This window comes from Engraulis encrasicolus, chromosome 17, assembly GCF_034702125.1.
Source record: "Engraulis encrasicolus isolate BLACKSEA-1 chromosome 17, IST_EnEncr_1.0, whole genome shotgun sequence".
Taxonomy (NCBI): Eukaryota; Metazoa; Chordata; class Actinopteri; order Clupeiformes; family Engraulidae; genus Engraulis; species Engraulis encrasicolus.
The window spans coordinates 10,789,689-10,804,257 of record NC_085873.1 but is presented as its reverse complement, the minus strand read 5'-3'; the positions used below and the strand labels follow the sequence as shown (position 1 = coordinate 10,804,257).

Sequence of the window (14,569 nt, the reverse complement as noted above, 5' to 3'; positions counted from 1 at the left end):
TGTGTGTTCAAGCATTAATTATGTTTTGCATGAGATCTTGCGGCTGTCCTAGTGTCTTTTAAGATTTGACTATGACGTTCCCTTGTCCTCCCCTCTCTGAACTCACTTACCAAACCTTGTTAACCATCACCCTCCCTGCCCATACCGTGGCCTAATGGTAGGGCACTGGGTTATTACTCCGGCGACCCGAGTTCACTTCCAGCCCGAGTCATTTGCCGATCCTTCCCCGTCTCTCTCTCTCCCCACTCATTTCCTGTCTCTCCTCCACTGTCCTGTCAAAAATGAAGTTATAAAAAAAGGCCTAAAATATATAAAAACAATCTCCTCCCTTTTCTCTCCTCTAATCTTACCAAACCTTTTTGATTTGACCATGACTTTCCCTCGTCTCCCCTCTCTGAACCTCTTCATCACAGGCCAAGCAGCCATCCGTGGCCTGGTTGCCGAGGGCCGTCGCCTGGCCAACGCGTTGCCGGGGCCCCTGCGCCAGGAGCTGCTGGGCAAGTGTGAGCAGGTGGAGCAGCTGATGGCCCAGCTGGCGGACCTGGCGGCCCGGGGAGAAGGGGACTCGCCACAGGCACGCGCCATCGCACAGCAACTACAGGAAGCACTCAAGGTGAGACCACACACACACACACACACACACACACACACACACACACACACACACACACACACACACACACACACACACACACACACACACACACACTCTCACACACACACACACACACACACACACACACACACACACACACACTCGTCATATATACACGGACATTAGTACATATGGGCATATAAACAAACCTGCATGCGCACAGACACAGACACAGACACAGACACAGACACAGACACACACACAGACACACACAGGTACACACACACACACGCACATACACACACACACACGCACACATACACATACACACACACACAGACACACACACAGACACACACACAGACACACACACAGACACACACACACACCAGATAATCTGGTCGTCCGGGGAGACGGAGTACAATCAGAGTACAGACAATGAAACCTGCACATGGCAGCAAGTCTGACACGACAGGGTGGTGGCATGGACACCTCCGCCCTTCAGCAGTGATGATGAATCTTCACTTCCTGTGCTACTTCCTGTGGCATTCTAGAACACTGAAGATTCTAGAACATTTTATACATATTATGGATGTGTTTTTTTTCCAGAGGACACATTACTTTGCATTGAATTATGTTACGTTTTATTAGATTGTACAAATCCATTACATTAGGTGCTAATTTAAGCTGGTCAAGTCCTCAAAGTCCTCAAAGAAAGGTGCTAAGATTTTTTTTCACTTTAGCACTTATCAGTTTTTGTCAGCCATGTCACTCTTAACACATCACACATCACAAACAGAGCTTTCACATACACCACATCCAGATATACCATATTTAACATGGTTAAGTAGCCCTAAATCTAAAATGATAGAGGAACTAGTGGTTTAATGGATGGTCTTTTTGGAGGATGTGCTATGTTTAGAATATTTGCAAACGAAGTGTTTCTCACACCTGTTCTTAACACATTCCTGTTCTTAACACGTTCATGTTATCAGGAGCTAACAGTTAAAATTGCGTGAGAAACAAGAAGAGAAACAGTCAGGGCCACTATGAGTAATATATCAACACTGGCTCTCTCTCTCTCTCTCTCTCTCTCTCTCTCTCTTTCTCTCTCTCTCTCTCTCTCTCTCTCTCTCTCTCTCTCTCTCTCTCGCATACCTGCACGCATGCACGCACGCACGCACGATCACACACACAAAGAGGCATCGTTTACGTGTGAATTTCCCACCACCATCAAGTAAACGAAAGCAACACCTTTCTGTTGTGGTCTCGCACCACTGCACCCTGTTTGACACCCTAGCCCTTCGTGAGAAAAACCCACATGGCCATAGGACTTTGTAAGAGGAGAGAAGAGCTCCCTCTGCTGATCAGTTACATGCATAACAATTTCAGACATGACCTTGAACAGCACTCCTGTATCACCATTCAGTACAGCACCACATATTTTGTGAGCATTGAGTTTATTCTGGAATTTGGCATTATTCTTATTTCTTTTGTGACTTAAGTGTTTGCTTTTCCCCAAGGCACTGTAAGTCCATAAACGTATCAGCACCGTTTGTTGAACAACTTTTCACTGAGCATCATGAAAACTAAAGGCTTATTCGTTTTTACACCAAAATACAATGTTCTATCATTATGGTTGGGCAGTATCATTTTGTATGAAGCCTTTGTAACAGCACATGATTCATCTGAGTTAACTTTGCCAACTACTGATTTACATATTTCTTAACTGTCTTTGTTCTGTTTTGTTGTTGTAGGTGTTGAGTATAGAGTAAAGTCATGTCACTTCATTGATCCCTAAGGAAATCAAGAAATGTATTCATACCGTATCTAAATGATGAACTTTAAGTTGATGATGTTGCTGTGTGTTGTAGGATTTGAAGGGTCAGATGCAGGAGGCCATGACCCAGGAGGTGTCGGACATCTTCAGTGACACCACCACCCCCATCAAACTCCTGGCGGTGGCTGCCACCGCCCCACCTGACGCCCCCAACCGGGACGCGGTAAGACATATTATATTGAACTCATACACTACACTCGTACACTCGTACACTAAACTCCTCGCGGTATTGGCTGATGCTCCTAACAGGGATGCGATAAGACATTTTAACACTAGAATGCCTCATAGAATTACCCTTATAGAACATTCTAAGACTTAGACTAGACCTACCACCCCTTCAAATCACACCCTGCTTGCACACATACTACGCTACACATTACAACATGTGTTGCTTATTCATATTTTTTGAATACAGGCAGAACACAATCTATCATTCCAAAAATTCCTCATAAGTCTTTTTTCAATGTGATGTGCATTTAGTGAAAAACATGTGGTGGAGAAATGGTTATATCCCTTTAAATCTGGTTTAAATCTGTTGAGTCCTGTTGATGGAAAACCAATGGGCACATCTTGATGGGCTTTAACTTTTCATTTGCTTCAGAATCTGATGGAAGAGGGACTATGGAATCTTTTTATCTCATGTTCACCAATGCCTAAACCATCAACCTCCCTCCTCTCTTCAGGTGTTTGACGAGCGCGCTGCCAACTTTGAGAACCATGCCAACCGGCTGGGTGCCACGGCCGAGAAGGCTGCAGCTGTGGGCACGGCCAACAAGTCCACCGTGGAGGGCATCCAGGCCGCCGTGAAGTCCGCCAGGGAGCTCACACCTCAGGTGAGCAGGAATTGGCACCAGTGATCATGGGCCTATACTACAAAGCTGGTTCAAGTTAAGAGATAAATCATCTAATACAAGAGATTTTCTTGAGAAAATTAGGATTCCAGGCTCTTTTATTATATGATTTACCTCTTAACTTAACCTAAATTTATCCTGAACCAGCTTTGTAGTATAGGCCCCAGGACCATCACACTGGGTTTCCTTATACTTTTATTTATTTGATCTGTTTGTTTGTCTCTTGCTGTAGGTGGTGTCTGCTGCCAGGATCCTGCTGAAGAACCCAGGCAACCAGGCTGCGTACGAGCACTTTGAGACCATGAAGAACCAGTGGATCGATAACGTGGAGAAGATGACTGGTAGGGGGAAGAAATGAGGCAGTGGGAGCACTTATTATACTGTTCTTAAGGTTTTCCTTTGTTTCAGACATGTAAAAGTTTTATCTTTTACTTGACATGTTTCAACTGTGAAACCTCCGTCAAGATAGAGATCTCCACCCCTGAGTTCTCCACCTGACATGTCAAGATAGAGGTTTCACTGTCAAAACATGTCAGATAAAACTTTTACATGTCTTAAACAAAGAAAATCTTTAGAATTGATTTAATGGTTAGAAATAATGAATCTTTACCTGACTTGTTTCAACAGTGAAACAGAATTAACACCATACATCTCATAATCTTACAGTGCTGTTGCTGGTGTCCTGACTATCCTGAGAATGTAGAACCTGTCTTGGGTCATCATTCAGGATATTGTCTAGGAGGCATGTACAGATGCTGCTTCAAGTATTCAATGTTAATTTGTCATAGCAGGCGCACAGACATTATATGTTCGGCTACGGGTTAGGGGCCGCCGAGGTGTGCCACACGCCAGGCCAACTGCAACAGTACTGTATCTAGCGACCAACTTAAACACGTCTCTGTCGGCTCTGTCGCTGTTTGGAATGCTGAGGGTATAATCCGTGTGATTCCTTCAAGGTTTTCACTTAAATATCGTCAGCTTTCCAAACAAAGATTTTGTGCACGTCCAAGTTAGCCGCATGACTTCATAGGTTCCCCGTTCTGGGGGAATAATGGACACCTGCTCAGCCAATTAGAAGACCTTCTTTCTGTTCACCGGGTGATAAGACCTATTTATGAAATGCGCTTGTTTTTGCTCAGGCCTGGTGGACGAGGCGATCGACACCAAGTCGCTGCTGGACGCGTCCGAGGAGGCCATCAGGAAAGACCTGGAGAAGTGCCAGGTGGCCATGGCCAATCACCAGCCCCAGATGCTCGTCGCTGGGGCCACCAGCATCGCGCGCCGTGCCAACCGCATCATCCTGGTGGCCAAGCGCGAGGTGGAGAACTCCGAGGACCCCAAGTTCCGGGAGACGGTGAAGGCCGCCTCGGACGAACTCAGCCAGACCATCTCGCCCATGGTGATGAACGCCAAGGCCGTGGCCGCAAACATCCAAGACCAAGGTGACAATGCAATACAAAATACATGACATTACATTACGCCAAATTACACTATTATTACATCCATATTAAATTACACTATTATTACATTTGTATTACATTACATTACTTTACATTACATGGCAAACATCCAAGACTAAAGTGACATTACACTATGCTACACTACATTATACTTAATATTTCACCAATAGTGATGAACGCAAAAGGCCTTGGCTGCCAACATCCAAGATCAAGGTGACAAACACATGACATTACTTGACATTATATTACACTGCACATTATATTACATTACACAACTTTGCACTTACATTATTATATCACACTGCATTGCAATATAATGTATCTCTTGGCGAGAGAAGAGTAGAGTAGAGTAACTTTATTGATCGCCAAGGGGAAATTAGTAACACCTCCTTTATCTTGCAGAGAGCCTGAGGTCCAAATGAAGCCCGTTTCAGATATATTGATATGTCAAATTTGCAGTAACTACCGAAATCCAATACCAATATTTTGAAGGCCTTTATCTCAGTTTCAATGTTGCCGTAGTTACTGGAGTTTGCCTTTGTAGGGCAGTATATTACGGTATGTTATACTTCTCGCACATGGTGTTCATTTCTCATAGAAAAATAGCTGCTGTTCCACGTCACAGTTTTCAGTGTAATTGGAAGACCGTTTCAAATCCAATAACTTACTAAAAGTAACAGTGGATTGGGAGGGGAGCTTTGCGATATGAGTTCACTATGTCTGCCAAAATCCACGACCAAGAAGCTTCCAGACATTTCCAGTCACTCAGGGGCCCATTTCAGCCTCGCCGTGCCATTTATACTTCCTGGCTGCGAGGGCTTTGGCACTGGGAGTGAAGGAAAATCATTGGCACTGCCCTATAGAGACCAGTTGACATCATTTTGCCATTGCAAGCCCTTTTAAAAATCGGAAAGTACGTTTCCCATAAAAAGAGGGCAGAAGGGGTCATTTACGGTAGAGTTGCGGAAGACGGCAGATTATTTTAAATAATACCTCCGACATCTATTTACATCAGACTGTAAAGATGGTGAAGAAAATTGTGCTTCCATGTAGAGATGCCACTTTTATAACCAGTTAAAAATGTCCATTTGATAGATGTAAAGATGCCTCAGATGTCTCTTTTAGGATGTGATAGACACTCATTAATTATCTGGATATATACTCGAGATAATTAATGCCGTTTGAGGTTCTTCTGCCCACTGCCCTCAACCCTATTGAAAGAAGTTTTGGAAGTATTTTGTGACTTCTTTTCCCCTGTCTCAGAATCCAAGGTTCTCTCAAATTCTCTCATCCTGTATTCTCTCAGGTTTCGCCCTGCACAAAATCAGTCATATATGGGTTTAATAGCACTAACTATTGGGCTAGAATTATTGGAGGAAAAAGAAAGATTGTTGCCATAATGACATCAGCATGGTGTTTGTGTGTGTGTGTGTGTGTGTATGTGTGTGTATGTGTGTGTGTGTGTGTGTGTGTGTGTGTGTGTGTGTGTGTGTGTGTGTGTGTGTGTGTGTGTGTGTGTGTGTGTGTGTGCGTGCGTGCGTGACTGGCAAAATATTGTTCAATCTCTTCCATCATAGGCAGTTTTTGTCCATCTGGAGTCATATTTACCCATAGGCAATATTGGACTGACTAACTGCATGATCATCCCCTTACAACTCTGCTGTGATTTCCATCAGTATTTGGATCTGTGTAACTTTTAATGGGCTGCGATCCAAATAGAAATACAGATAAAAGTACTAAAATGTGTGTCTCGCTTGGCAGGCTTGCAGAAGGGCTTCCTGGACTCTGGCTACAAGATCCTGGGGGCGGTGGCTAAGGTCAGGGAGGCCTTCCAGCCCCAGGAGCCCGACTTCCCCCCTCCCCCTCCAGACCTCGACCAGCTCCACGTGAGTACTTGGATGCGGACACACAGACACACAGACACACAGACACACAGACACACAGACACACAGACACACAGACACACAGACACACAGACACACAGACACACAGACTCACAGACACACAGACACACAGACACACAGACACAGGCACACACACACTGTTCCAGACCATTCTGGAAACATGAGTCATCCCACATACAGTAGACCTGAGGTTACTGGAGGACCTCACTGAGCAACAAAAATATACTTCCACCACATTGTTATGGTCGTGACCTCGCAACCCCTTATTATGCGTTTCATGGAAAACACTTGTAACTAGAAAAGCGCTCAGGGAGCACACCTCCGCCCTCTGTTGGACAGAAACACATACGCACCGTGAACGTACATGTACAAACAAACTAATGTACACGCAACAAACTGGGACGATCACATGACCTCCTTGGTGAAGGTGAAAATGCAATGAATCATAGACAATAATTTTCCATTGTCAGTATGGACACTGGGTATAACCACCAAAAATATACTTTATTTAACAACCAGTAATGGTTTGATCCACTACTATCCACACACATACACACACGCACATGCATACACACATATACGTAAATGTGACTTGGGTATAAATCATTTTCCATTTTCCATGTCGTGCAGATCAACGACGAGGCCGCCCCGCCCAAGCCCCCCCTGCCGGAGGGTGAGGTGCCCCCACCGCGGCCCCCTCCCCCCGAGGAGAAGGACGAGGAGTTCCCGGAGCAGGCGGCCGGCGAGGTGGTCAGCGAACCCATGATGTTGGCCGCCAGGCAGCTGCACGACGAGGCGCGCAAGTGGTCCAGCAAGGTGAGTGTTAAGTAGTGTGTGTGTGCGTGTGTGTGCGTGTGTGTGTGTGCGTGTGTGTGCGTGTGTGTGCGTGTGTGTTCGTGTGTGTGTGCGTGTGTGTGCGTGTGTGTGTGTGTTCGGGTGCTAGTGTGTGCGTGCGTGCATGTGCGTGCTAGTGTGTGTGTGCAAATTTCAACCGGATATATGACCAAAAAAGTGCCATACGTACTGTAAACAACTGTGAAATTTTAAAGCAGAAATCTGCTATTGAAAAGTCTTCGCACTTTTTTTCACAGATTTTTAATTGCCAAGCCTTTGCCATGGTGTAGTGTCATGTATTTTTTGCAGTAAATACTATGGATATGAAATGATAGACACAGCCACATAACCCGTCGACTTTGCAGGGTAACGACATCATCGGTGCGGCTAAGCGAATGGCCTTGCTGATGGCCGAGATGTCCCGTCTGGTGCGTGGCGGCAGTGGCAACAAGCGTGCCCTCATCCAGTGTGCCAAGGACATCGCCAAGGCCTCCGACGAGGTCACGCGACTGGCCAAGGAGGTCGCCAAGCAGTGCACCGACAAGAGAATCCGGACCAACCTCCTGCAGGTACACTACCACATATCCATATGGGGGCAGCCGTGGCCTAATGGTTAGGGTGGTGGACTTAAGATCAGAGGGTTGCAGGTTCGAATCCCACCCTTACCTTTCCATACTCCTCTCCATCCATGGCTGTAGTGCCTTTGAACAAGGCACCAAATAACTGTAAGCCACTTTGGATAAAAAACATCAGTTTAGTGTAATGTAATGTAATATTCCTGCTACTAGCTGCTACTGGCATGAATGAATGAATGAATGAATGAATGAATGAATGAATGAATGAATAAGATAGGCCAGAGAATGAGGATCAATCCACTAGTGCATACAGTTACTTTTCTGCATAATGACTGAATGACAATAGTGAGTACCAAAAACTTGTTTGTTCTTGATGTTACATAATGCACAGTAGCCTATATCCCAAGAGAACAGAATCATGAATGAATAAACAAATGATGTTGATTCATCATGTTTGGGGAATACATTTGATTTATAACAACTACATCCCGACTATGCACGGCTACAATCTTGATACCCTGTGTGTGTGTGTGTGTGTGTGTGTGTGTGTGTGTGTGTGTGTGTGTGTGTGTGTGTGTGTGTGTGTGTGTGTGTGTTGCGTGTCTGTTTGTGTGTCTGTGTGTGTGCTGCGTGTGTGTCCACAGGTGTGTGAGCGTATCCCCACCATCAGCACACAGCTGAAGATCCTCTCCACTGTCAAGGCCACCATGTTGGGTCGTACAAACATCAGCGAGGAGGAGTCCGAGCAGGTAGGATCTTTTTTTGTTTTGCGCACCGTTCTGCTTGTTCTTCCTTCTCCCCAGGCCACAGAGATGATGGTGCACAATGTCCAGAACCTATACTCATATTATTATTAATAATAGTAATTATAATAATAATGATAATAATGGTAATCAGAATTAAAATACATCTTTCTCCTTCTCCTCCCCATAGCCACATAGATTAGGGTGCATCAAATTGCCTTGGCCCTATAGTAAAAATGTTCTACACCCAGTAAAAACACACTGTGTAAAATATTTTGAAATTTGGATGAAGTCTACCGGACCACCAGCCCCATGAAAATAGAAAATAATGGTGATAGTCAGAATCTTGGAATAGAAATGGACATTTCGGTGCATCAAGCTACCCAATAAAAACATATTGCCTCAGCTGTGTGATAAAAATGTCCTATGCACAGTAAAGTCACTCTCTGTAAAATATGTTGAAATTTAGATGAATTCTACTGGGTCCACCAGGCCCCTGAAAATACAAAATAATGGTGATGGTGATGGGCAACCTGGATTCCAAAGCTGAAGTCCAGTGCCACATATTCCAAAAGACATACTTAGTTTTACCTTTCCAATTAAGGCAATTGGACAGGTAAAACCAGGCAATTTGAAATCTGTGGCACTGGATTGTAGCTTTTGAATCCAGGTTTTCCATTGTCTTAAAAGAGAGGTGGACAAACCCTGTGACACATTTGCCCCAGCCAATATAATGAACCAGCTGATCCTAATTACCACTTAAGCCAGGTTGATGAGGTAATTAGTGAAATCACCTGAATTGGGAGCACAAACAGAAGGAATATCTAAGCAGGATGTGTATTCAGTCGATCCACTTACATATGCTGTGTTCCAATACTCGTACTGTCCGCCCTTTCCGCACTGTGTTTGGGGTAAAGTGTACTGTAAAGTGTACTGTAAATTACCCGGATAACGCCCCCAAAACGGCCATTTTTCGAAGTGTGGTGTCTCATTATAGAAAATATTATTTTGCAGACAAATGTGCAAAAATATCTCATTATATAATGCAGAAATTGATTCCCTGACCATGAAAACATATGAGTAGACACCAGAAATACATCTGTACTCCTTTCACAACAGGAGATATGACGTATTGTAGTTTATGGGACTGTCCGGCGGCCATATTGGATTTGTAACATAAAAAAGCTGGCATTTTTTTATGCAAGAAATGTATTTTCCTCACCATGAATCACCAAACTGAAGACAAAGGGCAACCAACAGCTTTCCAGAAATGCATACAACAACCAAAAATCTATGCCGGGTCAATTTTGACCCGAACACCACAGATCTAGCTTTTAATTTTTGTTGGACCTTTAAAATGTACTAAAATGATAAAACATATTTTTTTGTGTTGAAATGATTGTGACTGAGGATTAGATGAAGCCTCATGCCAAGAAAATAAAGGAAAGTGTGTTTTTTCCACACTAAAACTTGAAAACGGGTCAAAAATGACCCGAACACAACACAAGGGTTAAGTACAGGTTTTGGGAAGCCACTCTTTCTAACATCACATACAGTTGCATTGACTGTACTCTATGGAACTACTGCAGGGAGTTCTTGAAAAAACACAAGTCATTCCAAGGACCATTCACAGCTTTAGTACAGATGTTCCACCGGGTATCAACAGCTACCTGTACAATCTTGTAGGCCCACAGGTGAAACACACAAAAGTCTTACAGCTTCGCAATCTCTTGCTTGATACTAGCAGTGGGTCAGCTGGTGCATTATATTGGCTATATATGGAATATGTGGCACTTGACTTCTGCTTTGGAATCCAGGTTGCCTATGTTTTGTATATTCGTGGGCCTGGTGGACCCAGTAGAATTCATCTAAATTTCAACATATTTTACACAGAGTGATTTTACTGTGCATAGAACATTTTTATCACACAGCTGAGGCAATATGTTTTTATTGGGTAGCTTGATGCACCGAAATGTACATTTCTATTCAGGGCTGGTCTGGGGATAAATAGGGCCCGGGCACTTTTGGATTTAAGGGGCCCCCCTCATTATTATTATTAGTGGCGAGGAAATGACTCACCGGTGGGCCCCGCACCCTTGTGGGCCCCTATTTTCAGTAATGTAAGAAAAAAAAGGGGGGCCACAAGGGTGCAGGGCGCACCGGGAAATGCCCGCTATGCCAGATGGCCCGTCCAGCCCTGCTTCTATTCCAAGATTTTGACTATCACCATTATTTTCTATTTTCATGGGGCTGGTGGCCCCGGTAGACTTCATCCAAATTTCAAAATATTTTACACAGTGTGTTTTTACTGGGTGTAGAACATTTTTACTATAGGGCCAAGGCAATATGTTTTCATAGGGGGCATTTGATGCACCCTAACATAGATGTTGGCACATAACGCCCAGAACCTTTATTCATGTCATTAATAATAATAATAATAATAATGATGATGATGATGATGATGATGATGATGATGATGATGATGATGATAATGATGATGATAATAATAATAGTAATAATAATTATAATAATAATAATAATAGTAATAATCCTATTCATAATCCTAATCATAATTATAATACATCTTTCTCCTCTTCCCCCTACCAGGCCACGGAGATGTTGGTGCATAACGCCCAGAACCTGATGCAGTCAGTGAAGGAGACGGTGCGGGAGGCCGAGGCCGCCTCCATCAAGATCCGCACGGACGCCGGCTTCACCCTGCACTGGGTCCGCAAGACACCCTGGTACCAGTAAAGCAGAGGGGGAACCAGAGGTCGGGCCTGAACCGTACTGTACCGGGCCTGAGTCAAGACTCCGGGCCAGACTCGGACCGGACCGGACCGTCACAACACAACACAGCAAAGCAAAGCACAGCACAGATGAGAGTTGTGCAGTAGAGTACTAAAGTAGGGGTTAATTACTGTTAGTGCCTCTATTCTACCACTCTACTCCATACTCTTCCTTCTGTGACAACCAGGGCTGCATTTCCCAACCCCATAGTTGCTAGCCAGGAAGAGTACTCGAATAATCTGGTTCAGTAGTACTACTGACCCAGGTTGAGCTAATCTTGAGGTAGTGGTAAATCATCTAATAGAAGAGCCTGGAGTTCTCATTTTCTTAACTAAATGACACCTGTGGGATATCTATTAGCAGGTTTACCATTTCTTGTAGGTTAACTAAGTCAGATTCATAACTAAACCATGTTCTTGAAATACCGCCCAGGGTGCGTTTCTCAACTGCATTGACGTAAGCTAGTAAGTAAGTTAGTCATTTAATTTACTTGGTTGCAGTGCAATTAGTTTAGCAAAGATACATTGGAGAAACAGGGCCCAGTTAAGTTAGCAACTGAATTAGTTGTCATGGGGCACTTGCATTGTGTCACACTGCACATCAATAACTTATGTTTGCAAGTGCAACTATGGTTTTGGGAAAGTCCCAGTGAGAGAGCAGCCCTTGGTTTCAACAAAGAGTTGCAGCCAAAATCCTAGAGTAAGGACCATTGTTGTAGCTGGGTCGTAACGTTCACTGAAAAAAAACAAACAAAAAAAGCATTGCTTTCACTATTTTTTGTATGGGTATCTTATTTTTTAACAAAGTTGTTCCTTTTCCCCCCACCATGGGTAACTTTTTTTGTCAGTTGTCAAAAGCTATCTTAGCGGAATGTTAGATAAGGGACAACCAATGCAACTGGGTAATTCATTTTTGTACTATGTAAAGAAATACTTTGTCGTTGAATTTTTTTGAGAAGAATCCTGAGTATATATTTTCTGTGGAGGTTTGATTTTTGGTATTACATAGAGGTGGTTATTTTCTGTCTCACTCTGTGAGGGGTTGAAACTTTAGGATCTTTTCAATGTTCATTTGTTTTTGGAGGGGGGCATTTTTTAATATCTTTATACTGGTTATATATATGACATTTTTTGTGTACTGAAGAAGTCATTTCTTTTGCCTGGACAACCATTTTAGCTCACAGAAAAAAATAGCCTATAGCCTTATATAGTTGGTTTGACACAAAATGTATTCACTGATATCGTAGTTTACACAATAATGTAAAACAAACACTGCTCTGGCACTCACAGTATACAATGATGGTGACCTAAGGAATGATGATTCTACACAATGTGCTTTTGCTGTTCCACAAGTATTCCTAACAGAAGGCCTACAGTATATACATAACGTTGTCAGGAAATACCAAAGATTGATGACTATTTTCAATTGCTTTCCTGTTCTGCTTATTAATCTTAGATCTTTTGTTTTTATATCCAAACACTGTGCAAAGGGCTACATTCTTGAAACTGTAATGAAATGTAATGTTGGACACAACCAGGGCTGGACTGGGACAAAAAACAAACAAAAAAACACCTGGGCATTTCTGGCTATAACTGGCCCCCCACACATACGAGCCACTCTCATACTATCCAGGGGTCCCTTTTCTCGATTCTTGTCGTTGCTAACCGTCTTAAGACCGTCTTAAGACCGTCTTACCGTTCCCTTGGATTTAGTGGTGAGCGTCGCTGTCGAGAGAGAGTTGAGTCGTTCGTACGAAGGACTTTGCTAACAACGTTAGCAAAGACGCTTTCGAGAAACGGACCCCTGCTTCACTGCTTTACATAGTCCACTGTCTGTGTTGAAGATGGACCAATGGGCCACTCCTCTTAACTGTGGGCCTGTCCCTCAGGAAAAACAAACAAACAAACAAGTAAACAACCATATCGGCCCCTGGGGAGTGACGGCCAACCGGGCACATGTCCTGTATGCCAGATGACCAGTCCAGCCCCGGTCACAATGTGTAGTACCTGCACAAGAAGGCTGTTGAATGTCAACCACATGTCCTATGTTCCTTTGAAGAAAATGTGAGCTGTTTGTAATATTCAAGTCGTAGAAACATCATAAGCAGAGGTGTCAATCCCGGGTTCAGAAAGTAAACAAATTGCCACGAACTTGAACGAACCAGCTGTGAAGCAGCTCATCTCTATTGAGTACCCAAGGCATGTAGACCAGCTTCTTGGGGAAGTCACAGATGTTGGAAGGAAACTATGGCAGGATTTTCACTTCGGATTTGGACCTCTGATCACAGGTATCAAGGAGAAGTTTACTGGTCCATGCTTTTGAACTGGTGGAAATGTATCTGTTGTTCAGCACAAGTAGTGGTCACTAGTGTCTTGTCCAGTAGGGACTTTGCTAGACAAAGTCTGTGACCACCGCCAAGTTCAATGTCTACACTATACAATACACTAAGATTTCTCATTATGTGCGTGCATATTTATAAGGAGAAAAGCTCAGGCTTCGCTTCCATATAGGATGTTTTGCTTAAGTAGACCTAGTTTGAATGTAAATATTGATATTTGTAGAATCCTCCCTCCCCCTAACCCATCTAATGTGCCTTGGAATAAATGGGACTTTTATCACCAACTACAGTGTTGCATTCTGTGTTTGTTTTTTTCACCACTTTTAAAGGAACAGTGTTCCATTTTTGGAAATGGACTCGTTTCACACCTCCCCTTCAGTTTTAAAGACTTGTTTTAGTCTTTTCCCACTTTATTTGATAGGGCAGTGTGAAAGGGACAGGAAGCGAATCAGGAGAGAGATTGGGAGGGGTCGGCAAAGGACCCAGGCCGGGAATCAAACCCGGGTAAGCCGCATTTCAGGCGAGTGCCCCACCAGTTGGCCATGGCAGTGCCCCTCCCCTTGAGTTTTACATTTCTCCTGTTCTTCCAGCCTGTTCTCTGAATCTGGTGCTGAATGAAGCAAATGGGACTTGTTTGTA

General features: G+C 43.7%; 1 protein-coding gene across 1 annotated transcript in view; it reads left to right on the top strand.

The window, feature by feature from the left end:
• Positions 1-14,218, top strand: part of LOC134467805 (vinculin) — a 75,692-nt gene extending 61,474 nt beyond the window's left edge. Inside the window, exons 12-21 of the mRNA XM_063221742.1 lie at positions 414-613; positions 2,470-2,598; positions 3,119-3,268; positions 3,519-3,627; positions 4,426-4,728; positions 6,508-6,632; positions 7,281-7,466; positions 7,850-8,053; positions 8,704-8,808; positions 11,410-14,218. Coding sequence (XP_063077812.1) covers positions 414-613; positions 2,470-2,598; positions 3,119-3,268; positions 3,519-3,627; positions 4,426-4,728; positions 6,508-6,632; positions 7,281-7,466; positions 7,850-8,053; positions 8,704-8,808; positions 11,410-11,556 — 1,658 coding nt within the window. The 3' untranslated portion in view covers positions 11,557-14,218. The remainder of the gene's footprint in view (positions 1-413; positions 614-2,469; positions 2,599-3,118; positions 3,269-3,518; positions 3,628-4,425; positions 4,729-6,507; positions 6,633-7,280; positions 7,467-7,849; positions 8,054-8,703; positions 8,809-11,409) is intronic.
• The last annotated feature ends 351 nt before the right edge of the window (positions 14,219-14,569 follow it).